General features: G+C 38.8%; 2 protein-coding genes across 5 annotated transcripts in view; both read left to right on the top strand.

The window, feature by feature from the left end:
* Positions 1–6,295, top strand: part of msh3 (mutS homolog 3 (E. coli)) — a 67,368-nt gene extending 61,073 nt beyond the window's left edge. Inside the window, exons 21-24 of one of the 2 annotated variants that reach the window (XR_007384725.1) lie at positions 881–1,067; positions 3,911–4,034; positions 4,584–4,747; positions 5,684–6,295. Coding sequence is in view for 1 of the 2 variants with exons in the window: in XM_048991478.1 (XP_048847435.1) it covers positions 881–1,067; positions 3,911–4,034; positions 4,579–4,747; positions 5,684–5,762 (559 nt within the window). In the remaining variant the exon portion in view is untranslated. Of the gene's footprint in view, positions 1–880; positions 1,068–3,910; positions 4,035–4,578; positions 4,748–5,683 lie in introns of both variants that reach the window. The other variant, XM_048991478.1, reaches the window with a different exon arrangement.
* A 1,065-nt stretch (positions 6,296–7,360) lies between these two features.
* The window catches only part of rasgrf2b (Ras protein-specific guanine nucleotide-releasing factor 2b), a 56,066-nt gene continuing 35,956 nt past the window's right edge, over positions 7,361–27,470 (top strand). For 2 of the 3 annotated variants that reach the window (XM_048991430.1, XM_048991411.1), the window contains exons 1-2: positions 7,361–9,081; positions 26,827–26,933. In XM_048991430.1, coding sequence (XP_048847387.1) covers positions 8,806–9,081; positions 26,827–26,933 — 383 coding nt within the window. In that variant the 5' untranslated portion in view covers positions 7,361–8,805. The remainder of the gene's footprint in view (positions 9,082–26,826; positions 26,934–27,470) is intronic. The other variant, XM_048991419.1, reaches the window with a different exon arrangement.

Below are 27,470 nucleotides of genomic sequence, written 5' to 3'. Positions count from 1 at the left end.
ACTGATTCGGAGAGTGGGTGTTCCCTGGGATTATTTAAAACCAGTGTGGGAGTATCGAAAGAGTACACCCTACCTCCACTCCTCTTGCAGTTTTAAAAAATTGCCTTCAGAGACCCAAAATACTGCTGCGCTTACTAAATTAGGACTGGGTGTATTAGTCAAAAGATGGGTTATTGTAAGACTAGAATTGATAATTTATGTGGCTTTTTTTAATCTGCTTCTTAATCTTCTGTATAGCCTGGCTTTACCTACTGTTATGTCTGCCTTTGAATGAGGTCGTGAAAGCTGCAAACTGAAATAATGTCCCGCATGACGCCATGGTCCTGTATGCCTTCATCAGAGGTCATTCCCTTTTGGTGAAATGGTAAAGGCTGTCACCTTTAGTATACAGTAGCAGTCAAGAGTTTGAGTCTCAGTATAGGTTCTCCCCAGGAAGTGTTAAGAAACAAATTATGGCAGCCTTTCATGTGGGAATTAAAGCATGTGCTGAAGTTTATGTCAGAGCAGAAACACATGGGGTTATGTCCATGTGTGAGGTCTATGCTTAAAAAAGAACAAAAAAAAGTTTCCCTGCTTTATTCTCCATGTTGGATCGTAGAATTGCTTAAGATGCTATTGTGTTTATAATTACTAACAATCTGCAGGACACCATCTGATACAGATCAGAGAACAGGTTCTGGGTGATGAATTTCATTGTCACCTGCTGATACATCTTAATATGTTAATCTCAACATGTTGTTGCTTGTTCAGTGTCCTTAGTTTGTTATGCAGTGCAGTTAAATGCACATGGATTTGTATGTGATGGTACTTGTTCTGTGTTCTGTGGTGTGTTTCGCTGTTGAGCGCATTGACTGTATCCTTTTGTTGCTTTTGTTGGTAGGATGGGTGCCTCGGACAACATATCTCGGGGTAGGAGCACATTCATGGAGGAGCTGCTGGAGGCTTCGGAGATCATGGCACGGGCCACGCCAAACTCCTTGGTCATCCTGGATGAGTTGGGGAGAGGCACTAGCACCCATGACGGCATTGCCATTGCCTACGCTGCCCTGGAGTTCTTCATTAGGGATGTGAGTTCTGGACGCCAGTAAAGTCTGTCAACCAAGCGAGATTGAGCCCAGGGGCTTTGTGACCAGTAACATAGTATCATCCACTTTCAGATGGGCAGTCACCTCCTAAATTAGATTTAAGCCTGCTGAGGTAACATGGATTTGTTTGTATGTATGCAGCTGCGAGCGGATCACCAGCATGGTGCACCACTTCATCTTATTGGTGATGCCAGGCTATTCATTATTGTCACTATTTTTATTAATTTTGCTAAGCCGATTGTGAACAATATGATGCCTCAATACATCTCTCATAGCCTTATTGTCATCATAGCACCATCTATAGTGGGATAGCCTATCAATAAAGCAGTTACAAATTCCTACAATTGGCGGTATATTTTATGTAGGCCTGTGAGGGGAAAAACAACACAAAGCAGGAGCCGCTTGAGGTCAGAATCCTGTTACAGTGTGTACTCTAGGGGTTATTGCACGCTATTGCACGTCTCCGTAGCGACCGCTGCCTTTTGTCTTACTGGGAGTGCTGCACGCCTGCACCGCAACCTTGCCACCTGAGGGAGGACATTGCTGGACGTCCATGGGGGACCTCGTTTGCAGTCAGTACCGCTCTGTAGCAGTGGAGAACGCCCACATAGCAGGGTTGTTTTTTTTGAGTGTCATCAGGTCCCTGGGTGCTGATTACTGCTTGGGTATAGGGTGGGTCTACACAGAAGGCCCCCTGGAACATCTCCACGTGAGGGCCCTCTGAACCATGGGCTAATTAGTGCCATGGTACGAGAAGACCAGGCCTGTCAGCTGAATGTTTCCCAGAGTACAGAAGCACAGAGGAAAAAGAAGAAGGCTCTGTGTTGCAAGTTATCGCGCAACAGAGAATTAGAAGAGAGCAGAATCAGGGCGTAATATCTAAACCAAGCAGAAGTGTGCTTTGTGTCCAATCGAATAGCTTTGTTGGTACCCATATTGTTTTTGTGCTTGCATTTCCATAGAAGCATTTAACAAATTAATATTTTATTCAAATGAAAAACATAGCAGTATATTTAAGAGATTCTCCAGTAATTCTCCAAAAATATCTTAATCAAATTAAATTTCATTAACCTATTATCAGTTATTTAACGAGTCACATATTTTATCCTGACACTAGCCACAGAAAACGGATGAATGTGAAGGTATTGAAACGTACATTTACTGTACATTATTGTCTTATAATCCATTCTGGAGCAGAATTTGTTGGTCAAAATTTTGCTATGATTGTCCTTATATTGTTTGATCTATAAATATTCATATAGCATAACTATGGCATTGTTGACAGCCTTGATGTGTGGCTGTCTATGCCTATAGGTTGGGAAGGAGATGCTGGTTGCCATAGTGAAGCGCTTAGGATGCATTTGCAGCATAGAACTCACTGGTGGTTTGATGTCAAGCTTCCTGTTGCTGTGTGCAGATCCTGGTGCTTTTGAACAGCCTCAGAAATGCACATATTACAGACACTCTGCTCTAATTTGCTTTCATGCAGTGTTGTAAAAAGATTAAATGATTGTGTTTTGTATTCTGACTATACCACCGGGCACTTTATCGTAGTGTGTCACTTCTGATCTGCATGCTCATTTTCATTCGCTTAAACCATTCTGTCTTCATTTGCTGTCCATCTTCAGATAGATGAGTCACACGTGAAATGATTTCCCCTATTCCCTGGCTAGCTTCCCATCACTGAACCTGTGGGCACACTTAGCCTCTTAGCGAGTCTGGCCTTGCTAAGCTTCTTGGCTCTCAGTTTTGTCAGTTACCAAATAAACGCACCGCTTTTAAACCATCATTAAACCACTCAGCCACCTTCAGGATTTGCTTCACAGTGGCTTAAGAACTGAATTTGCATTCTAATTCAGGGAAGAAGGATGTAAACATGTGTTTGCAAACAGGAAAAGGTCTGCCTAAATGAACAGGTGCAAATTTAGCTTGTGGGAGAAATAAACAATGTGAAAACAATTTATCACATATTAGTAACTTGGAATATAATGTGTGAATGAAGTTTTGGCTATTGGGGCTTTGCCTGTTGTTGCTTGTGTGGGTTTCAGAAGATAAAACTGAGACTGTAATATGGTTCCTTGTTGTCTGGTGTGTAGTAGTTCCTGCATGTGCAAATATGTAGATATATGTTTGCCTTGGTGGTCTCTGTTCATCCTCGCCAGTATATTAATCCCTTTCTCTGTTGAATTAAAAGTGTTTTTCAGCATTTTACTGCAGTAAATATTTAACTTAGCAGCTCAGACAGAGTATTACTTCAGGAAACAACTTTTGGGATATTAGACTGCGTGCTACTCCACATTTGCCAAAATATATTTACCATTGCCTTTGCTGCCCTAGAGTTCTTCATTAGGCATGTGAGTGCTGGATACCAGTAAAGTCCGTCAACTAAGAGAGACTGAGTCCAAGGCCCTTGTGACCAGTAAAATTGTATCATCCACTTTCAGATTGCAAGATTACCTGCAACAGCAACACATTTGTTTGTTAATTGCACTTGCAGAAGTTTAAAAACTCTCATGACACTCCATTTCTCATAACTTTGCAGCTCAGGAGCAAATTAAGTTGCTTCAAAATAATTATGACAGTGATTTCTAATGATGATTAATAAGGCTTCCTCCATGTCAGAGGTAATTAAGAGTCGAGCCATAAAAACATACAGCTCTAAATTAAAAATTTGACCATATATTTTGTTAAAAGTAAAAGTCAAGTATTTTAAAATTACAGTGAAGCTGATTTTTTATGTAATTTTTAGTTGTTTATTGTTGTTTGTTTGTTTATTTATCCCGAGCCATGACATCATGATCTCCTTTCCATATCTGGCCAAACAGGTGAAGTCTCTGACGCTCTTCGTAACCCACTATCTCCCGCTGTGTGAGCTTGAGAAAACCTTCCCGCAGCATGTTGAGAACTACCACATGGCCTTCCTGTTGAACGAGCCGGATGAACACGATCGTAAGACTTTTATCCAAGTTGTGTAGTTATGATGTAGTGCTAGAAAACTCTACTGACTTCTTGGAATCAATGCCCCGCCCTAGTACTGTTCCAAAACAATGAGTATTTTGTCATAATCGACCAAAGAATGCTTCAGTAAAAAAAAGCCATTCTCTCATCCATTGTGTGTTTCCTCACTCCTATGGTGTGTGGAGGAGTTATGGACTGCAATGTTTTTCATGGAGTTCTGGGGAAGTTCCTTCTCATGTTCGGGTTTATTAACTTGATAAGTTGGAAGTGAATTGTTGATCTGAGGGTACATTTTTGCCTTTATGAAGTTGCAATTTGGCACAATGTGTAAGGTCGATGTGATTGGCGTCTTAGTGAGCAAAATTCAATTATTATTATTATTATTGTTGTTGTTGTACTTTTTTTGATGTGTTATTCAGTTAATTTTCTTATAATATGTCCTACTAGGGGATAAAGCCTATGAATGAATGCATATTAGGTAAATCTATACAGCTTTCTTATGTATTAGGTGTTAATATATGCCCCCCACCCCCAGTTCAGGAGGTGCAGCCAGAGTTTATCACGTTCCTCTACCAGCTGACCGAAGGTGCAGCCGCTAGGAGCTACGGGCTTAACGTGGCCCGGCTGGCTGAGATCCCTGATTCCATCCTCAGAACTGCTGCACTTAAATCCAAGGAGCTGGAGGCTACTGTCGATGCCAGGAGGTAGCCAGCCACACTGTGCCGGGCCGCTTTCCCTTATGGACAATTCACAGCATAGGGATTAGGGCTCTTTGATCATTAACTTTATGCTTAAGAAACTCTGTCGCTGATACTTTATCACTTCGTATAATCTACGTGGTCTGACTTTGCATTTCCATTTTATAGTCAACCTTCAGTATCCCTCAATCATTTTTGGTAAAATGGAAAGTAGCTCAAAATAAAGCATATATCATTAAGAATGTATTGTGATATTTGTATCTTTTGCCATCTTTTAATGAAAAAAATTAATTATATATTTAATAATGTGCTGTCAGGTATGATAAAGCCTGGAAGTAATTATTATTATTAATAATAATTATAATAATAATTATCATTATTGATAACAACAATAATAATGATGGCAATAATAATAATAATGACTTCCAGGCTTTATCACACCTGACAGTATCCGTCTTTTGTCACAGAATAATCAGGACTGTTAATTACACTCCATGGATACTCACAGGACTTTTCCATTATATTGGAATTTTAAGAGCTATTTCCCAGTTGCTGTACTAATCTCACTTACATGGGGATTTCTTGTGGGAGCGAACTGCTGCCTTAGGCGCTGCCCCTCATATAAATCTCTGCTTTATTAAATGTTTGTCTGGGTCTTTCGTTTGTCTCCCCAGTGTTATTGATGTTATCAGTGCTTGTTTGGTAGATGCTCGGAAAGCACATAAATCGCTTCCATGGCAAACGGCTTTGTTCTCCCATCACACTTTTACACTCTAAGGTAGAGGTGACTGTGTTTTACTGTCTTACCAGTATGTTTGTGTTGTGCCTATCTGCGATGCTCTTGTTTCCACACATTGCTTTTTTTTTGTCTACTAATTATGTCTCTGACAGGTTTGTACAAAGGAATGCAAATTTACTTTTGTGTGTTTCTTTTTTTTCCAGAAATATCAAGCTTTTCACTGATGCCTGGGAAATTATAGATAAGAAGAACTTGATGGACTGGATACAGTTGCATTCCTGAATTCCACCTAATAGATCACAACTCACAAGAGGTCAAACCTATAAGCAGATATCACAATTTCACCAGGAATGCGATTTAGGTTGACAGGTTGCTGAATAGACAAAAAATATGATATTTATAAAATCTTGTTGTTTTTAGGGCTAAGCTTCCCCATGTTGTGGCCACGTATTGAAAGTTTCTGCAATAATGTATAGAATATTAACTGTAAAAACTGACTGAAGGCAGCAGACAGAAAATAATTCATTGTACTGTAGGTTTAAAAATATTGCAGTCATCTTCTAGACAGCGACTTTGTGGCTCAAAAAACGACCTTTTAATTTTTTTTTGGAGGTCCTAACTGCTACGATTACTCAGACAAATCAAGGTCATGTTTACGAATCACCAGATTCCTTCCAAGTTCCTCAGGAAACATGAAGCACTGAAGACAGATTGAAAACGTTAGAAAGGAAAATGGCATGTGGATGACTTGGAAAAGTGAAAATGGGTAAACAAGGTGGAGGATGTCATTTGATTAATAAATTGTTTGAATAGTACATGCATTAGTTGGGCTTTTGTTTATGTCTTGCGGCCTTGTATCGAAAACATGCTTATCATGCTGGTCACAGGAGGGTGGGGGCACCTTTCTGTCAGCGGAGTTCTTCTGCTGAGATTGAGTTTCGGTTCACGGTTGTTTGTGAAGTATTTGTAGTGCCTGCATGTGATCCTATTTGCTAGCTTGTAGCTCGCAGGTGGCTGTGCCCCAAGGTATTGACTGGAGAAGTGAGGGTTAGGGGTTTTTCCCAGATGGCTCCGCCTTGGGAAGTGTAAACTCAGGAGGCCGTGCTGCTTCTCTCTCGCTCTCCGCCAGCCTGACCCTCCCCAGGTCTGTCTTTGTCAGGATGACGGGCTGCGCTCACCCACCCAGCACCCACGCATCTCCACTGTGCTAGAGGCCCACAATGTCCACACAAGTCGCTCCAGCTGTCAGCATCTCCCTGTGGGGAGTTTCAAGGTCTTCTTTTTTATTCACATGAGAAGCGGAGGAAGAAAATGGCAAAGGAATCTGTGCTGCAGCATCAGAGGCTCCCCCAGGACAGAGCGGTTACACCAACATGGATTGGGAAACAGCTGAATCTCATGTCAGTTTAAAATGGAAATTAAGTGACAAGATTGTGCCTTTCATATAGCCAAACATTTTTATATATTCAGTGAAATGCAGGACTGCAATTGTTTGGACAAAATTCCAGTTTAAGCTTTTTTTATATAATGCAAAAAGTTGATACTATAGGGCTGAAATATAACTTAACATTATGGTGATTTTAAGTACATAATTTGGGAGTCCAGTGTTGCTTATTTTTGTTATTTCTGAGACAGTTTAGTCGCTGGAGGACAGCTCTGTTTAATGGCAGTGTAATAATTATGCTCAGCATTTTCTGGTAATGTTTCTGCACAAGAACTAATATTTGACAGATATTTTTATCTGATTTTCAGAAACACTTCAGTGGTATATATTTTTTTTCTGGGTAAAACGATACAAATATTATGTGTGGAATTTTGTGCAACCTGCGATAAACTGTCATATAACCCCCCCCCCCCCCCCCCCCCCGAGAGATTTGAACTGTTACGTTACACTGTGCAAGTTTAGTGTTTTGAAAAAGGGTGTCTAACACCTTTCAATCTGTCAATCGGTATCTACTTTTGAAATGTTTCAAAATTTATTTGAAATAAGTAAAAACAAAATTTCAGATGAGTCGAAAATCTAAATTTACGCCAAACTGTTTGGTACATCCAAATAGCACTCCTCGAATCTAATCGATTTGTAATCATTTTATGTATGTTAGTACACATGCACACAAAGTAATACTTCTAGTGTAATTGTTGCATGTGCAGGCAGACTAAAGGGCTGGACAATGCTTATAGTCTAGCTTCTACAGTGACTCCCTGTGACATTTACTGTACCATTGAGAAACCAAGACATTCATCAAGATCGAGAAGAAAACTGTGATTGGACAAAGTATTAGGTTTACACCGCTTACTGCACTATACTCACACCAAAAACTGACATCATGAACATGGAAGATTATCGGTGCTTAACTTCTGCCTGTGGTTTATTACTTATAATTGCCAGTTTACACCAAAATCGTTTGACAATTTATTATTCCTCATTTGAAACACGAGTTCCGTTGAGTCACTACACTATTCGTATTCGGAGAAAGTTGGCTCCTTAAAAACTTAAAAATGCAATGCAGGCTGACGTTTATTATCATTGTTGGAAGTGAAAAGACACGTTTCAGCTATTCATTCGATATAAAACATTTCATTCGTGAGTATATTATTCCTAAAAAAATCTCCTTGCACGAATGTGGGCAGAAGCAATAGATGAATTAAATGACGTTAAAGAAAAAAAAAGCTAAGGTAATTAGCATCCTCTTGCGCAAGCACATAGTAATGTGCGTCTCAGCAAGCTACACCTACCGGGTAATTGACGGGCAGCTTTCTGTAAAAAAAAAAATATGAAAAAGGAAAAAAAATCGGTTTATTTAAATAGACAGATCGTGTCGTTTCGCTCCGCCCTTGTTTCTAGCGATGCAAATCTGCTCCGATGAACTGCGCTGTCCGTCCCCTCAAACCGAGGTCCGACAAGACAATCCAGCCAGACGCGCACACGGACTGGTATCTGTAAGCCGGCGTCAAATCCGATTACACATCATCTCACATGTGATTTTCTTTTACCGTCTGTTCACTGGGTTCTTTTTGTACTCAGTTACGTGCAGGATAAGCGTTTTTCCCCCTCGTGTTATCTGCTTCATTATATTTTGCTTTTATTTCTATTAAAAAGTTATCATTTGGTAAAATTGACGAGCTTTTGGTTCAGTCGCTTTTTCAGGTTCATTGGAGTATTTGTTGCACCGCATAAAATAATCCCACAGCATAACTTTTATAATGAGGTTCGGCGGGAAATTTTTTATCCACTTCTTGTTATAGCTTTATCTATTTTACCACAATGTGAGAAGAACGCTGAAGTGTTATGTAAGGTTAATACATTTTTTTACGCAGACAGAAAATGCAGAAAAGTGTGAGATACAATGAGGGACATGCTCTGTATCTCTCAGTGGTTGCGCGGAAAGAAGGAACTAAGCGCGGATATCTCAGCAAAAAGACTGCGGAGAACAGCCGATGGCACGAAAAGTACTTTGCTTTGTATCAAAATGTCCTGTTTTATTTTGAAAACGACCAGAGCTCTCGACCATCTGGGATTTATTTATTAGAAGGATGCACATGTGAGAGGGTCCCAGCCCCAAAAATGTCCACTGTGGGCAAGGAGACAATGGACAAGCTGGTGAGTTATTATATCGTCTTTAAAGTTTTTTCTTGTAACCCTATATGTCAAACAACCGTTCTGGCGGTCAGATTAACCATTTATTGACTGACTTATTGTATTATACTGTAATACAGAAAACGTACTGAAGCGTGTGTGTTCAACCTGATCATCCAAGGACATGTAAAGCTCCTTTATGCGTTATTTATTGGAATTAAAGCTGGTCACGGGCACTGTGCTTACAATTAATAGTAGATATGTTTGGAAAATGATCTAACATTTGTTCTTTCGTGTGAATTTATTAATGTTACACCTATTTCTCATTTATGCGTAATTATGTCATTTTACGTTTAGCATGTATTCAACTGCAGAATAGTGTGCGGTGCCTAAAATTTGTTCTTCCTTTGTTCTTCCTTTGAGGTATCACACTTGAGTAAAGTTTTTTTTTTTCTTGAACAAATACGGTAAGACTAGTTCAACAGGTTTGTCGAACCGTCTGTTTAATTGAAGACGTGCAGTGCTGGAAGGAGCAAAGTTGTACACTCAGTGATGTACTAAGCTTCCTCGCAAGTTAATCATGTAAATATGGAAAACAGGAAATATACTCCATAAACATTTTGTAGGTACATCTAACGCGAATCATGTGGCTGTAAGTAAATATAACGAACGAAGTATTAGAATAAAACTCTTGATATTTAAGTATTTTAATCATGGTGTGAGTGTTGGAGGCCAACAAGGTAGTTCCAGCATCTTTTTAGCAGTCTCCTTCCAGGAATTCTCGTGTATTACACTGGCTTTGGTTTACGGAGAATGGTTTGCTGGGTGAAAACACCTTGTTAATGAGAGAGATCAGAGGAGAATGGGCGAACTTCTCAAAGCTAACACAAAGGCATATGGTGCAGAAAAAACAGCTCAGTATGACAGTGACGTGCAGAAAGGTGTCTCTGAAAGCATAGTTCATTATCCCTTCAAGTGATTCTGGTGACAATAGGGGGTCCTGCTTGGTACTACGTAAGAACACCTAATAAATGGGCTACTGAGTGTTTCATATCCATCTTTACATAATGCTGTGTTCATTTCAGTGCAGTGTACCAGATATTGAAATTACCACTCATGATACGGAACCAGTTATTGCATATATGGTATTGAGTTTTAGTTTTATAGGGGGAATTTGCAAATAATTTACTATAATTACTATTTTTCCCCGTCCAGTTGTTAACTGATATTTCTTATGTGTGAATGTACCGGAAGGACTGCCACTCAGTTTAACTGAACTCTGTACAATGACAATATAGAAATCATATATTATCTCATCTTATTTTTTTTACTACTAATACTGTTACTACAGTATGTTCATTCATTTTTGTTACGGCACGCCCTTTATATGATATGGTATTTTTATCATGTGATACACAGTACAGTCAACAGATAAAATCTGTAATCTGTTCGTTCTTGTTATGTGATGTAAATTGTACTATTTCACAGTGAACAGGGGGGCTGGTTTACTTGATGTCAGTCAGCTTGCAATAATATAGGCTAATTAGCTGCTGAAGCTCTGTTTTTATGGCGAAATCCTACCACCGGCAGAAGTTGAAAGTGTTTGGACATTTTTATCTGCCTGAGCCTCCTGTCAAATAATTTAAAGCATGGAAAATTATAATTAAGTCTTTGAGGGGTAGCGTGGCAGCTCTGTGGTTTGTGCTGTTGCCTTTCATTACTTGTGTATGGCATTTGAATCCCACCTGTTTCCCTTGTGTAGAGTCTGCACCTTCTCCCCATGTCATATGGGGTTTTCTTTGGGTCTTTTGGTGGCCTAAAGATATGCAGTTAACCACAGAATTAATTAGAATTTCTTGATTGCCTATAACAGGGCTTTTCAAATCTGGTCCTTCTCAGGTCCAAATCCCAGCCTTGTTTTCAGTTCTCCCATGTACCTGGTTACTGAATCTGATTGGCCACAGAGGCTTCACAGCTGATTCTCAGCAGGGCTGTGTAGCCCTGGCCTACAATATATGACTGTGTGTTTATGGCAAAAGGACAGAAAAACCTGTTGAAGAGTTTCTCTTGTGCTCACACATATTCTACAGTGATTTGCCTTCAATTTAGCTGATGAATGAAGGTTTTTAATCTGTTAATAATAATGGTACGTTTTTATTCCCTTGTGGGGAAATTCTCTTGCTCTCTATGATACACATATAGGTGAGAGAAAGCCTGATTGTAAGGGGCAGTCACCTGCAGAGGCGCCCATGAGGCTGGGGGTTAAGGGCCTTGCTCAAGGGCCCACAGTCATGTGACTATTCTGGCAAGGCTGGGCTCAAACTGGCGACCTTCTGATCACAGGCACGGAGGCTTAGCCCACTGAGCCACATGCCAAGTGAGTTGATTTTCTTTAAGACTGCATTAACTATTATTTAGATCAAAAATAATCACACATGCTAATCAAAACATACAAGTACAAATTAGCAGCCATAGCTGAGAGTAGATGTTGTCAAACTGGCGCAGTGATAAACCATAGTTCAGGCAGCACGCTGTTTTCTGGAGTAAGGTGGACTGAAGTCCAGTGTGGAGGTTGCAGTCATTCACTGAGCATGTACCTCCCTGGGACACTGGGCAGATGGTTTCTGGCTGCCTGTATAGGATGATCTGGTGCTTTTTTTGGAAGAAACGGTTGAAGACAAATCTGAGGACACTGGTTACTTGTTAAGGAGATGTGGGCCAAAAGGCTGTCAGCTCGAACCCCAGGAGAATCTCTGCTGTACTCTTGGGCAAAGTTTAGAATATACTCAACCGAATAAAATGGTCAACTCTGGATAAAAAAAAATACTAGTTAGAAATAAAAACAAAATAATCAGCATGTTTGATAATCATGTCAAGTATATTATATGTATGGTATTGCAGCGTACATGATATTCAAATTCACATTTTTAATTAAGTTTGCCATTTGATATTTCATAAAAGTTAGGTAATTCTATATTAATAACATTCGTAATGTTTTATTTAATAAAGATATTAGTCGGCTAATACCCAGAATATGTAAATTTGTGGAATGTTTTACTCACAGCACCTGGCAGTGAAGCAAAGGTAAGGCAAAAAGCAATTAATGTGCCTTATATACATAATAAAGCATATCTTTATGGTTTGACAAATGCATCTGGGACTGAAAGTCAAGATGGAACACAGTAATAGGTAGTAGCTAGTACCTAGTTCTGATAAGGGATGAGCTGACAGCACGGCTGATAAAGTTGTATTGCTATAAATTTCTGCATTTGGGGAGATTGTATAAATAAACATGCCATGTAGCTACTGTGAAAAGTTCCGTCACCTAATGATCATTATTATCATTTCTCTCTAACCAAGATGCATCCTCATGGTGGGTTTTCAGGAGGGAGATGACATTGGCAGTATTTTCCGTTTTAAAGGGTTGGTTTAGTAAACAACAAAGTAAACAACAACAAAGCCCATTATATGAACGCAACTGTTTTGCTTCCTTTTTGCTGATAAACATGCTATCAGTCGAGTTATTTTTTGGACAGAGTTTTTGCTACCTGTCGCTATATTAAAGTGACACACTCTCACTTTCAGGATGTATCCGTGGTGGCATTTTCGGTTATGCCACCCACATGAATCCCATTTTTAAAACCGCTAATTTTCTAGCTGCTTCCAAGGCATCCAATAGCATTCAGTTTTCACTTGAGCATCTGATTGGTGGAGAACGTCTGACCATTTGTATTTTCTAGCTAGCTCGCTATAAATCAGACTGCAATGAAATCTGAGTCTGCAGTGAAGAGAAGCTAGCAAATTATACTGTAAACATCTAGAATAACGGCACAATTAGAAACAATGAATTGAGTACAAGTTCTAAATCATCCTTCTATTCGGTGTCTGCGTCAGACTGAAAAATTGAGCCTAACAACGAGGATGCTTCTCCAACGTCAGAAAGGGCTTCTGAAAACATCTCCAGGGGATGTTTATTTTGTGAGATTGCCATGCTCAAGGGACATTAAATTATAGTCGCTAGTAGTGACGCTAAAGACTATTTATTTAAATGGCTGTATATAAAGTTTGTTCTTTATTCGGTGTAGTTCTCAGAGTCTGCTGTGAAGTTTATATTTTTGGCTATTTTAGTAGTCACTGATAACCATTTCTCTTTTTTTTATTTGTAGCAAAATGAGTATAATTTAGTATAATTAAACTTTCTTGGCCCTAATTGTTTCATGTTGTTAATGAGAATTGCTCATGAGCACTAAAGTTCTTTTGGATAATATGGAGTCTTGATCCACTACAATGTGTAAACATTCATTTATGTATTATCAAATAATTGATTGTTATTCAAATGATCTTATTATTTTGGGAGGTAGTGGATGATGTGTATCTTTTGTAAAATATTGTTTTCAATAAACACAATAAAAGAATTAATAATGTATTGCTTTCTTTTACTTGTATTCAACCAATCAAAGACCATTTTATCAGGATAAACTAGCTTGACAAATGGATTACATGAAACATCCATCCATCCATCTACTTTCCAATCTGCTTATCCTACTGGGTCGCGGGGGGTCTGGAGTCCATCCCGGAAGCAGTGGGCATGAGGCAGGGTACATGAAACATATTGCAGATTAAATTTACATAATGCGTTAAAACCGTATTATTTGTAATTAATTTTCATAGAATTGAATAATAGTTTTTACATTTGTATTTGCTTTCAGTATCTGGGGAATCAACCTTTATATTTTAGTGTTTAGTTGAGTGGGATGGAATTTTGGGATTATTTATATTTACTAATGAGGAATTTACTAATGAGACTTTTGGTGTAAGAGGAATTCTATGAAATAAAAATATTGAATGGTAACATTTTAAATTGGTCCTACAATTCAAGGGGCTTACTGTTGTTTTTCTTGATGTACTGATGTAACTTTGTTGCGTTAATAATAAAGGAGGTGCCTGACAAGTTTCACATCAAGTGGTTTGAGTTCTGCATTGTCACTCTCAAGTTATTGATGATATTCCTGTAGATATTGAGTTTATAGTTTTCAGAATTTTGCATTTGGTTTGATCTAGCAGCTTTTATAGATCTGTGTTGAAGATGCCACATGTTTTATTCAGTGTTTTTGGAATAGGTTTGCTGTAGATATAATGAAATATGGGGATTGATCTTCTTTTCTGGGCTGTTCAATTATTTTTCTTTATAGCCCATTTACAACAAAGAGAATAATTCAATTAAATAATTTATGGCAGACACTAAATGCTGGACACTCATCAATTTAAAGAATATAAAATGAACAGGTAATGAGTTTTTACATTTTAAATTAATCTTCTTTTATGTGATTTATTTAATTTCTCCAATTTCAGAAACTTAGTTTCTTCGTGTGTAAATTTTTTATCTGTAGAGCTGAATATATTGCTTCTGAAACTCCATATGCGTTTGAGACCGATTTTTGGATAGATTATCAGTGGATACTGTTTCGTTTTAGTTTTTCTGAGCAGTACATAGTCAACTGGTGCAATTAGCCAGTTTTATACGTGGAAAAAAAGATAAATGACATGGAACACTGAGACAGACCTGTAACAGAATTAAATGTGGATGTTGAAGGAATCAGTGGATGGTCAAGATTCAAATATATAATTAGTGTAACACTGTCTTCTTGAAATGGACTAAATGCTTATTTGGTGACAAATGACAAAGTTGCCTTGGGTGTGATAAGGGGGAGGGGGCCAGGTGGATAATGGGCCCCTAGGAGGGTTAGGGTTCACTAGCTGTGTTCATTCTGAAGATACCTGCTTGCATGAAAAAAATGTCCTTGTAAACATGCAGGGCTCCTTCTGTATCACTTAAATGTCCAAGAAAATGTTCTTACTTACAGTCACTGTTGGTGTTTTCTGGTGTTTTGGAAAATATTTTAATAGACATCGATAGATCTTCCATCTTCCAACTGCTTATCCAATACAGGGGAACCTTTAACCTGTCTCAGGTGGGATAGGGTACAAAATGGCAGGACACCCTGGACAGGATGCCAGGCCATCACAGCACACACTCAATTGGAGTCATACTCAACTGGAAATTTCCCTGACTATTTGTCTTTGGACTGTGGGAGGAAACCAGAGTACCCAGAGGAAACCCTTGCACCACAGGGACGACATGCAGGCTCCGCCCACACAGTACGGAGGCGACAGTGCTACCTACTGATTCACTCTGCCATCCATAATACATCGTACAATTTTACTTGAGCAGGATGCCAGCCATTCCTTCATCGTTGTTCTTTTTATATTTGTTTTTGTTTGTGTGTTTTACTTTTATATAGCAGTGAAATAGTCTCAGAGCCTCAGAGTATTCATGCGATTGTGGTTAACCTTTACCTATTGTTTAAAGCATTTACTACACTATGTGCCGGTTTATGTCTTCCACGTAAATAATTGTAACTGTAAATGTCAACCTGCAGTCACCAGCAGCAAATAATGTGCCAGTTCCAGCAATCGCTGGTGCCTCTCCTGCCTGCCAACCGCCAGTTCATGTTTGTAAAGAAAGTCACTGTATTTGCTGTGCTGATGTGTGGCGCTCCCCACCCTGGTTCCAGTCAGGCATGGGGGTGTATATGCTGTGCTGATGTGTGGCGCTCCCCACCCTGCTTTCCAGTCAGGCATGGGGGTGTATTTGAGTCTGACACAGAAAATGACTTCACAGAACAGCGCTACACTGGAATACACACAAAAATCCTCATAACAATAAAATAAACCTTTTAGTTTTTCAAATAAAAATAAACAGCTGACCCAAAATTAGAAAGAAAAGTATAAAGAAATGGAACAGGCCTCGACTGCTTTGTCAGGAGGCATTTTCCATTGTTAGCTTTGCTGAGACTGTGCCACCTTAGAAAACTCATATTGTGAAATATAAATGCCGCTCCAATAAGTACTAGTTCATGGGAGACAGATTTTTATAGATACTTCTATGTGCTTGTTAGAATTGGAGATTTAGCCATGTCTTATTCAACTGATTACAATATGCTGAACTTTGCAGTCTTCTTAGAAACTGGATTTACAGACGCATAGAAGTTAATCTTGCAAAGGGGCATGAAGATAAAAATAATTCCCTGGCACAAGTCTGTCATGGGGACCATTAAGCTCTTCTGTTGTTCAAGATGTTTCTGTACACTTCTGAGATCCTCCTCCTCCTGCTGCTACAGTACCATGATTAATGGAGATTTTTGGGCCAGTTGGACGGGCGAGCACGTGTGTCCATGCTGTAACACTAATTCTGGCATGTCTCATAGTAGAGGTGTTACACTTTAAACCTGCTACAATTTCTATTTCTACAATATTGGTGGAGGTTTATTTTTGGTTTACCTCATCTGATCTTTGTTCCAGAACTCACCTAGATTTAACTCAGAACTCACCTAGATTTAACTCAGAACTCACCTAGATTTAACTCAGAACTCACATAGATTTAGGGTTTCTTTCCTTCAGATGACCTGAAAATTGCTCAGTTCTTTATTTCTTTTAACCATTTTTGAGATATTCCAAACTGCTGTCTTTTCTGTGTTCGGTTTCTCTGTTACGGTTCTGACTAATTTGCTTCCTATGAGAATAGTTGGGCCAGCTTCCGACTCCACAGGCAAGAGTAAATGCCACAGTTCCACACTTATGACTCTCTTCCTAGTGCAAAATTAATGTAATGGCAAACATCTGACCGATAATATATGCCCATCACCAACTCCCCTTTCATTTTTCTTCGTCTATTATTTGATAACCAGATGCAAAACTGATTAGGCCTAAGTACAGAAATAGGCCTAAATAGTCACAGTCCTTTGCTTTGTAATCAAAAATGATACACGACGGAAATCAAGTTTGATGCCTCCCATTCCTTTCCCAAGGTACTGCGGTTTTATTGTACTCCGTTTCTCACTGAAGCAGTCATGAAGCATGAAATAAAGTACATATAGAGATTAAACATTAAACATTACTAAACACAGAGGCTAACACCAGCAAAAATACTAAGGAGAACATAAGTACACGCAGAACATAATTAAACAAGGCACGAGTAGGGTAAACCTTAAACAGGGACACAGAGATTTGTGCTCTAAAAATGTTAAAATTTACATTTGTTATTAGTGAATAGCTTATTCACTTTGTTGTACGTAACTTTTGCACTGAAAGTTAAATAAATCTTATAAACTATGAACAAAGTTTCAGACATTATATACGTAAGGAGTTGATCATGTATTTTATTTAGTGCTGCAACAATGTGGAAATTTTGACTGATACTGATAACCGGTATATTTCTGTCTAACATCGTTCATGCAGACCACATGACCTCCAGATCACATGCTGAGCTGGGGAGGCTCAACAGAATTAATAACGTCTTGTGGACTGTGAAAAACTCTCACTTCTAAGTGGTGAATGAGCCAATGACATCCCTCTTCCTCCACTACAGAAAGTGACTAATCGTCCAAAGTAATCATCTCCATTGTTTTAGAAATGATGTCTTTAGCCTGGTACTGCTCACTTTATAATGCTCAAAGCTGACACATTCGACTGACGTCGATATCTTGATTTTTAATGAATATCAGCCCATGCCAGTTTGGGATATTCATATATAGGCCTGCACTCCTTCATTTGGATATTAAGCTGAAGAGTTTCTGTAAAACATAAGGTACATTAAGGTATTCAATTTGCAGCAGGCACATTTCTGTCAGCATAAATGTAGGTACACCTCTTGAACTGCATTGTAGCCCTTATCTCTCCAGCGTTAGTGGACAGGTCTGCTATTCTTGCTGAATATTCCATGGCTATATGTAATATCTGAAAACCTGAGAAAACATTATCATCAGGAATTCAGAGTTGGTCTTGATAGGGCTGGTAAGAGATGGATCTTTGCATCCTGTTCTTGTTGGCTGTTGTTACACAGCTGCTATTGTTATCCAGCACCCATCTGAGGCTCCCTCACATTTAAGATTCACACAGAACACTGGAAAGACTAGATCAGGATGTAACATAGCTGCAGCACTGGCTCTGTGACGGTGCCATGTGATAAACTAACTAGCTGACCGTGGATAAAAAGAATGTTCCCGATGAACTGAGAGCACCTGAGACAGGGGATGAGGGTAATTGGAGGAAACAGAGTGTGATAAGGGGCTGACGTCATCTCATCCTTAATTCTGGCTGTAATTATACATTTTGGGGACAGCTCTGATGATTGAATCTCCTATCTAATAAAATACTGATAAGTTATGCTATATTCAGAGCCTCTTTATTCCTTTTTCTATAAATTAATGACTTCTTTCCATTTCATTTTTTTTTCCTAAATCACGTGTGCCTTCTTTATACAGCTAAAATTCAGTTTTGTTTCTTATTTTTAAACGTATGTTATTAAAGATTTATTGATGTTTGCCGTCTATGTTGTAATGCAAATTACAGACGAATATATTAAAACCTGAGATCCCCTTTGTTTCATAAGTTGTATTGGTGAATAAAACACTCATTCCTAAGTGAAAAGTAAATCTGTTGCCCTGAGACTGAGTGTTCATACAATTTCTCCACCACTGTTTGAAACCTGCACTATTGAGTCAAAATTGATTTCGCTTTACCACACAGATGCCTCAGACTGCAATTTTCCACAGATTCATTTTCCCTTCCTCATTTAATCTTTTGCCATTTAATATTATCACACAGATGCTGAAAATGGTTTGCATGGATTTTTTCCCGCAGCTCTGTGATTGTAATTTTCCTGATTCTTTGCTGTTTTATTTCACCCATCATTGCATTGTCACTTTTCTTTTTTTACATTAAAATGTGTGTCGGTTAACAACGTTCAAAAAATGGGTCCTAAACAGAATCTTCATCTAATAAAAGAAATGGGTTTGGACACTTTTTTTTGATGTCATTTAAAGTAACAAAATATGCCTTTGAACTCTTTGATATGCTTTTATTGCATTTTATTGTAAGTAAAATCAGCATTGAGACCTCTGTGATTATCACCTTAAAGTAATAATAGAGAAAGGGGCATTCATCGTGACATAAACCCATTATAGAAAAATGGCATCTTGCTCAGGGCATCCACTGCCTTGTGTTTCCTGGGATAGCTTCCAGACTGACCCTGGCCTTGTATTGGAGGAAAAGTCATTGAAAATGGATGCATAGATGCACATGTATAGATGTGGCCACATCAACACTATATGCACAAAAGTATTGGGACACCTGGCCATTATACCTACAGGAACTTTTATGACATCATATTCTAAATCCATAAGCATAAATATGGAGTTGGTTCCCACTTTGTGGCTATAACAGCTGCCACTCTTCTTGGAAGATCTTCCACAAGATTTTGGAGTGTGACTGGGAATTTTTGCCCATTCATCTAGAAGAGCATTTGTGAGGTCAGGCATTGATGGTGGACGTGAAGGCCTGGCTGGCAATCTCTCTTCTAGTTCATCCCAAAGGTGTTCGATTGGGTTGAGGTCAGGGCTCTACTGTATGTGGGCCAGTCAAGTTCTTCAACACCAAACCCACCCGACTATGGGGCACAGTCATTGGGGCACAGTCATTATGGAACAGAAAACTGGCTTCCCCAAACCGTTTCCACAATGTTGGAAGCATAGAATTGTCCAAAATGCCTTGGAGTGCTGAAACATTAAGAGTTCCCTTCACCTTAGCTTAGCGGCCACCAATCCCTGAAAAACAACTCTATACCATTTTCCCTCCTCCATCAAACTTTACAGTCAGGCAGGTAACATTCTCTTTAACTTTGTAGCTGAGTTTCTGTTGTTCCTAAATGCTTCCACTTTGCAATTATACCACTAACAGTTCACCATGAAATATCAAACGGGGAAGAAATGCAATGAACTGACTTATTGCAAGATGGCATCCTATGAAAGTATCACATTTGAATTCACTGAGTTCTTCAGAATGACTTATTCTTTCACAGATATTTGTAAACCTGACTGCATGGTTAGGTTGATTTTATACACTTGTGGCAATGGGTCTGAATGATTCAATGATTACAGTATGAGGCGTGTCCCAATACTTTTGTCCATATAATGCAGGGGTGTCAAACTGCAGTCCTGGGGGATTGGAGCCCTGTGTAACTTAGCGCTTTCCCTGGCCCACCACAAATGATTCAGCTCAAGAGCTTTGTGGCAGTTAGCACAAGGAGTTGAATCAGGTGTGTGAAATGAGGGGAAACCCAAAAATGTGCAGGGCTCCGGCCCCCCAGGACTGCAGTTTGACACCCCTGATGTAATGTATTTGCAATCTATGCATGAAATCCATCCCAGAAACCACAACATACTGCATTAATCACTGAGAGCAGCAACATCCAGTACTTCATCAGAGTAACATACAAACTGTTGGTTACTGCTGAGCCTCTAAAAGGCAATAGCCTGAATGGGGCAGTTTGTCAAATGCAAAGAATTTAAAAGGTCATTACAGTAATGTTGGCAGGGATGTGACCTGAAGTCAGGTGAAGACGGATCATTGCAATAACCTTCTTCACTTTTGGGTTTTAAACGCTACAGGCCAGTATACCATGTGGGAGGTCCAGTACCATTTGGAGAAAAACACACTTATTTTACCGCAGGTGGTTAGGGGGGGCAGAAGGCTGTTAGTGGTCCCTGGGATGCAAAGCAGCTTGTGCAACAACCCTTGACCAATTTATATTATAAATAATGTGAATTATTTTCCTCCCTAGTGAAACTCAAGGTAAGAGAATTTGTTGCTGTTCCTAGTATTTCTACTGGCATCTTTCACAATGTGCACATCCTGAAAGCTGAAAAAGATAACTAGGTGTATGACAAGTACTCTTGGCCTTAGAGCATGGATAAGCAATGTTATCCAGTAAGGGCCGTTGTGTTTGTGGGTTTTCGCTGCAATTCCCTAATTGGATTACTTAATAGGCGACTGATTGGATTAAGTGCCTCACACATTGTTTTGAACTGCTGACCTAAAGGTTATCCCAAAAACCTGCATACACACTGGCCCTTTGTGGATAAGATTACCCATTCCTGCCCTGGAGGCATGATGTACAAATGGCTTCTGAGTGAAACACTGTTTCCTGGTGTCCAGCGTCTCACATTATTTGTGGAGGAACAGGAAATGTAACAAATATAATGATTGCAGGTCATGTTCTGGAGAGGGGTATTTGAGACCGATCGTGATTCCAGCTATCAGCAAGCCCATTAAAATACTGCCTATGTATTGATGGTACAAATCTGCACTGTTCATATTTCTCTTTTCAGTCTACAGCCTTTGTGCTGCCTTCCAAAACTGATTTAGTTGTTTCCTGTTGTTTCACTGCTCGTTAATATCATAATTCAAGATTTCATTCACATAACAAAAACATAATCTAGTGTGTTAATTTCCTTGCTTGGCATAATCAGTGGCCACAAAGTGAAAATCTGCAGCAGAGCATCATTTTTTATTGTTTATATTTTAATGGGTTTTATGAATGTGCTGCATAATGATCAAGGAAGAGGCAGTGATTGAGAAAGGCAGACGAGATCAAAGAAATGTGACTAATCAATTTACTGAATTTTACACAATTTAAAAGTATACTGACTGACATACTGTGTCGTTCCCTTTTATAGAAGTTGTTATCTCTAAATAATCTGATCGAGTGATGTTATTTTTCATGCTGTCTGCTTAATAGTACTCTAAACCAATACTTGACACGTGCCTTTATCTTTGATGCAGTACAATGTACTTTTTTCATCCCTAAATTAATTCTGTTTATCATTGTTAGATATGTGTGAAAATACTGTATACATGGGTGCCATATGGAGTAGAATGGGATACAAATTTGAAATTGAACATAGAAACTGAAATAATTTTTGATGACTGAATTTTCCTACCACAGTCCAAAGGCACGCAGTCGGGCTTTGTGGCATCCCTAAGCTGGCCAGAGTATATCTTTGTGTCTGTGTGAGTGCATGTGTGCAAGTTGCCTCGTGGTTCTGGGGGATGCTAATTCATGCCACTGTGTTTCTGTATGTGGATAGTATGATGAAAACGCCCACTTGACTTCTGTCACTGCATTGACTTCGCGCCACTGGACTGGCATCCCATCCAGGATGTGCTTCTGCTTTGTGCTGCGGTTGTTTTGTTTAAGTCTGTTTGGGCAGTTCACCTTTGGGGGGGTTTGCTGTTCAGCTGGACAAGGCGGCCTGCTGGTCCCAAAGAAAGCTGTACATTTTCAGCGTTGAGCATCACATGTCTATCCCTTTTAAACTAGGAGACCCACGACTGTGAACATTGTGACATTGTTCCTGAACTGTTATTTAACGAAGATCCTCTTTCCGAGACGACATTACCAACCAACCTTATCCTTCCTTTGTTCTCTGTACGCAGTGTTTAACTATAATATTTACTAATATTTTAATGAAAAACCTTGTTTTTATCATATTACTTTGCTTTGCATTAAAAACAAATTCAAATTATATAATGCAATCCTCAATTCCCCTACCCTGGAATCAGCTCCAGGCCTCCTTGTCACCCTGAATGGAAGGTTTTTTCTCACCCTGTCCCACAGCACATGATCCTGTCTTTATCTCCTCATTAAGTCTTGGGCTTTTTGATAGCTTCAGAGTTTGTTTTATGCTTGCTGTGCTATATGTCTGTACATTTATTAAATAATAGTTTGGCATTATTGTTAGTTCTGCTTCAAAGAACATAACCTTGCAACCTCAAGTACTTCCAGCAGTTTCCTTTATGTAACTACTCAGGCTTTATCCTTCTGCTACCCAAGTAACAAGAGAATGAAAAAATCAATAGTAGAAAACAAAGTAAAATGCAAAAACGTACATGAGTATTTGCTAAAGTTACAATATAAAGAGACTCAAATGTAGCACATCCTGATTGAATAATTGTTGTAAGACAAGGCATTGAAATAATGCTTTTTTAATCAAATTTTGGACACAAATACTTTCACAAACTTTCCTTCGGAATAAGGCATGCTTTTGGTATAGATTCAGTCAGAGACACAGGAGTGTGTTTGAGGGGGGGCACAACTGAATAATTAAAATGCAAAGGTCTATTTTATGAGGGGATGGATGAAGCCAAATTAAATATTGGGGAGTATACTGTACATCCCTTTTTCCCTGCTGGTTTCTATGCCCCTAGGTTCAGTGAGCATTAATCGTTATACAAAGCCAATAGACATACCTATTAACTGCACAGCACCTTTGTGATACGAAACTGCCTTAGGACAATGGTGATTTGAATGAAAGGCTACACTACTTCATAGATTGTGCAGTATATGCAAAGTCATACAAAGACACGCAAATCAGAGAGGTGTTGACATGTCTACAGCCCTTACGGAGAAGTAGATATTAGTCTGGTAGTGATTAGATGGAAGATTAAACATTTAACGAAATCTTTACATACTGTAGTCTTTGGCACAAGCAAAGGTGTTACTACCCAACCAACTCAATGCATAATTTTCTCAAACCAAAAACTGATTTCAAGGTCTTACAGTGACGTCACACACAAGAGTAGTTAATGTATAAAATAGCTCTGTCTGTTTTGTGTATTATTCTACTGCAGATAGTACCACAAAAGATGGTTCTGTGTTATGTAACTTCATCCCTTCATCATCTAACTGCTTATACTGGTCAGGGTCTCAGGGGAGCCAATTCCATACAGATATAGTCCATTACAAAGCATATCAATATATAGAGAGATTCAGAAATGCCAAACTAATTGTTCTGTATGTCTGTGGACCACGAGAAGAAACCAGAGTACATATACAGAACATGCACACTCCACAAACACAAAGCCAATGCATTGTTTGAAGAGTCAGCCTGGAGGTGCTACAGTTGTACCCACTGAGCCACCATGTAGCTAGATGACTTTGCTTGTTTTTCTTATTGAGATGTTATATCTTTTTGATGGGGGCTGTATATGTCAATAACAACTTCATTACAAGAGTCCCAGAGGTTCCATGTTTGTTTTTGTGAGAAACCTCAATCTTCCAGAGGGTGAATAATTCCACAGGATGCAGTGACTGGAGAGTGGATGGAGGCAATTTTATTAACACCTACAAGATATATCAGGATGGCTAATTTAGCAAATTGTAAAATAGCAATTCTGTTTGTCGTGAAGCCACGAGAGCCAGGCCATTTCTCCCAGTCTTTATCTTCCTCTAACACACAGCAAACGTCCTTTATACTCCTCATTCTGTCTCTGCGGGTGAGTTCACCCCTCCTCCAAAACAATGCTCACCTTTCATGTGTTTCTTCTGTTTACACAAAAATGTCACTTTATGAATGTTATTTCCTTTTTTCATTATGTAATAATGACCTGGTAATTCGTGCAGTATAATTTATAAAGTTATTCTATCTCAGTTTGAATTTACTTTTTTTTTTAAATGCATACCCAAGAGCTGAATGGCTCTGAGGTTGAACCTCCCTGCATGGCAATTTTGTTGTCATATTATTACCCAGATTAAAGCCAATATTACATATGCTGATACTTACAGATTGCTCAAGCTATTTCCCCACCTTGAACCCCACACCAAGAACAAACAGACATATCTGCATAAACCTCTACAGACACATTATCTTCAGCTATATGCACCAACGTGGACATGGGTTCTCACCTGACATACTCATAAATTTTTCAATTCCTGCTGCTCTTCATTGATGATGTTTTGATTATTTTTTATTATTACTATTATTATTATTATCTGCATGAGTGATCAGTGTAGTTGCATTTATGTTGCAGTCCTGTTTTTATAAAATGCTATTTCAGCCCTTGTACTGAATGACACTTTTGAATGACACATTAAAGCTTTTTAAATTGGTCACACACAGAGCTTAAATAAATCAATATGTGTTGATAACTACATATAATCGGAGAACATAGATTATTTAAATTTTATAGTATGCCATGGGTACAGTAAATGGAGAACTTTTGACATAGCGGTTGATTTCTTTATCAGTTGCTTAGCAGCATTAACAACTAATTTACAAAAATTATCCAAATGACCAAAAAGATTTTTTTAATCATTAAAATCAAAATTTGCTTCTTTGTGTTTGTGATATTTCAAAATCTTATAAGTTGTTAGATTTGCACTCAGGTTTATGCAGAAATTCTTTGCTGACACCAGCGTGAATTTCCTGTGCATGTACCAGTTTCCTCTGAAGTTCTGAATGTGGAAACGTAATACAGCTTTAGGCAGTTGCCGCATTGACAGTGGCACGATAACTCTGTCTTCCTTTCAGACAGAATGGCTCCAGGTTCTCTGTGTTCTGCCTCTGACAGAATTGTGTCACATTTTCAGGAATGTCAGGTGTAGGACAAAAAAACCAGGAAGGGAGGGAAATCTGTGCACCAACAGTCATCCGCAAGTGCTGATGTGATTATGAGCCAACTCTGATTGGTCAATACTAGGTCAATATGCCTGTATCATAACAATTCCATTGCATCAGGAAGACACTTTGCAAATATTCAAATAAGGTGTTCCTCTTTTGGGTGACGTCTCTTAAAAATATTTATATATATTATAACAACATATATATACACACACACACAATATATCTACACACACATACACTATGTGTATGTATTTTGGCAGTATATATTGCCAAAGGTATTTGAACACCTGCCTTTACACACACATGAATTTTAATGACATCCCATTCTTAATTCATAGGCTTTAATATGGAGTTGGCCCACCCTTTGCAGCTATAACAGCTTCAACTCTTCTGGGAAGGCTGTCCACAAGGTTTAGGAGTGTGTTTATGGGAATTTTTGACCATGCTTCCAGGAGAGCATTTGTGAGGTCAGGCACTGATGTAGGAGAAGGCCTGGCTCGCAGTCTCCGCTATAATTCATCCCAAAGGTGTTCTGTCGGGTTGAGGTCAGGGCTCTATGCAGGCCAGTCAAGTTCTTCCACACCAGACTCGCTCATCTATGTCCTTAAGAACCTTGCTATATTGACTGGTATGCAGTCACGTTGGAACAGGAAGGGTCCACCCCTTCCACTTTGTTATAATACCACTAACAGTTGACCATGGAATATTTAGTAGCGAAGAAATTTCAGGAATGGACTGATTGCACAGGTGGCATCCTACCACGGTAACATGCTTGAATTCACTGAGCTCCTGAGAGCATTTTTAAAATGTTTGTAGAAGCAGTCTGCATGCCTAGGTGCTTCATTTTATACACCTGTGACTATGGAAATGATTGGAAGACCTGAATTCAATGATTTGGAAGTGTGCCCCAATACTTATGGCAATATACTATATATTTATACAGTATAGCTGAGATTATGAATTCTTCATGCTTAATTTAATTTAGATGTGGATTTCTTTTGGAGAAAACTGTGGAATGGAATTTTACTGTGGTGATTATCATAACAAAAATTTTGCAAGGAGTGCATTCACTTTTACTTTTACTTTTTTAAAACTACATTATATTTTATATGAAAAGATGAATAAATATTTGAATACAGGAGTCACCTGTAAATATGATTTCTATATTTAAAATGTTATTTACTTTTCCTCAGACCTGTCATTTACTTTTATTTAAATGGACTTTTGATGAAGCAAGAATGTATTTTGTTTATAATACAGTATATTATTTCTTAATGCTAGTCAGTTAATACTGGAATCTAGGTTGGAATTGATTGTCAGAGTTTTACTCCATGCATTCTAATCCTTACAGACATTGAAATCATTCTTTTGTCTACACACCCTGTCACATGTGCATAATATAAAGCATCCCGAAACCTGACCAGTAATCTTATACTATACATACAGCTGTTTTCCCTCTCTCCTAAAGCAGTACATCCTGATTGTTTTTGGCCACGATGGGCAGAAACCGCTGGAGTTGAGGACGGAGGAAGAGGTGGAGTGCGAGGAGTGGGTGGAGGCCATACAGCAAGCCAGGTAGGCTCTGCGTGAGAGGGGTAGCCTGGGCAGAAATGGCTCTGCGTGGTTGAATAACACGTACTGTAAAATGCAAGCCTTCACTGTTTTTGTATTTGACAGAAATCTTTATAAACTTTTTCGTATAAATCAGTAGAATTTTTATCTGCAGGAATTTCTTTAATCAGGCAGCAGTATTTTCATCGGCATTTACACCAACCTTACCTGTTTTTTTTCCCCAGCCAATTAGAATTCCGCTGTTCATCTTAAATATAGCCATGATTATATTTTGTTCTCAGTCCCACACTGGGAAATTGACCGTATAAATATCATACCAAGAATACTTGAAGTTTCTCATCTTATGCTGTCATATGCACAAGCATATTTTCTTTTGACTTCTAAGTATCATGTGTCAATACATCATTCCGTTATTAGCATATTTTATGTTGGCACACACACCAGCATAACCAGGAACACCAGCCGGAATTGACAGTTGAATTGAATCAGTAATTGATCTGAAAAGCACAGCACTGCTATTTGAGCCCCCTTAACGGTGGG

Source organism: Brienomyrus brachyistius, chromosome 2, assembly GCF_023856365.1.
Source record: "Brienomyrus brachyistius isolate T26 chromosome 2, BBRACH_0.4, whole genome shotgun sequence".
In the NCBI taxonomy this organism is placed as follows: Eukaryota; Metazoa; Chordata; class Actinopteri; order Osteoglossiformes; family Mormyridae; genus Brienomyrus; species Brienomyrus brachyistius.
This window is presented reverse-complemented; position numbering and strand designations above follow the sequence as displayed.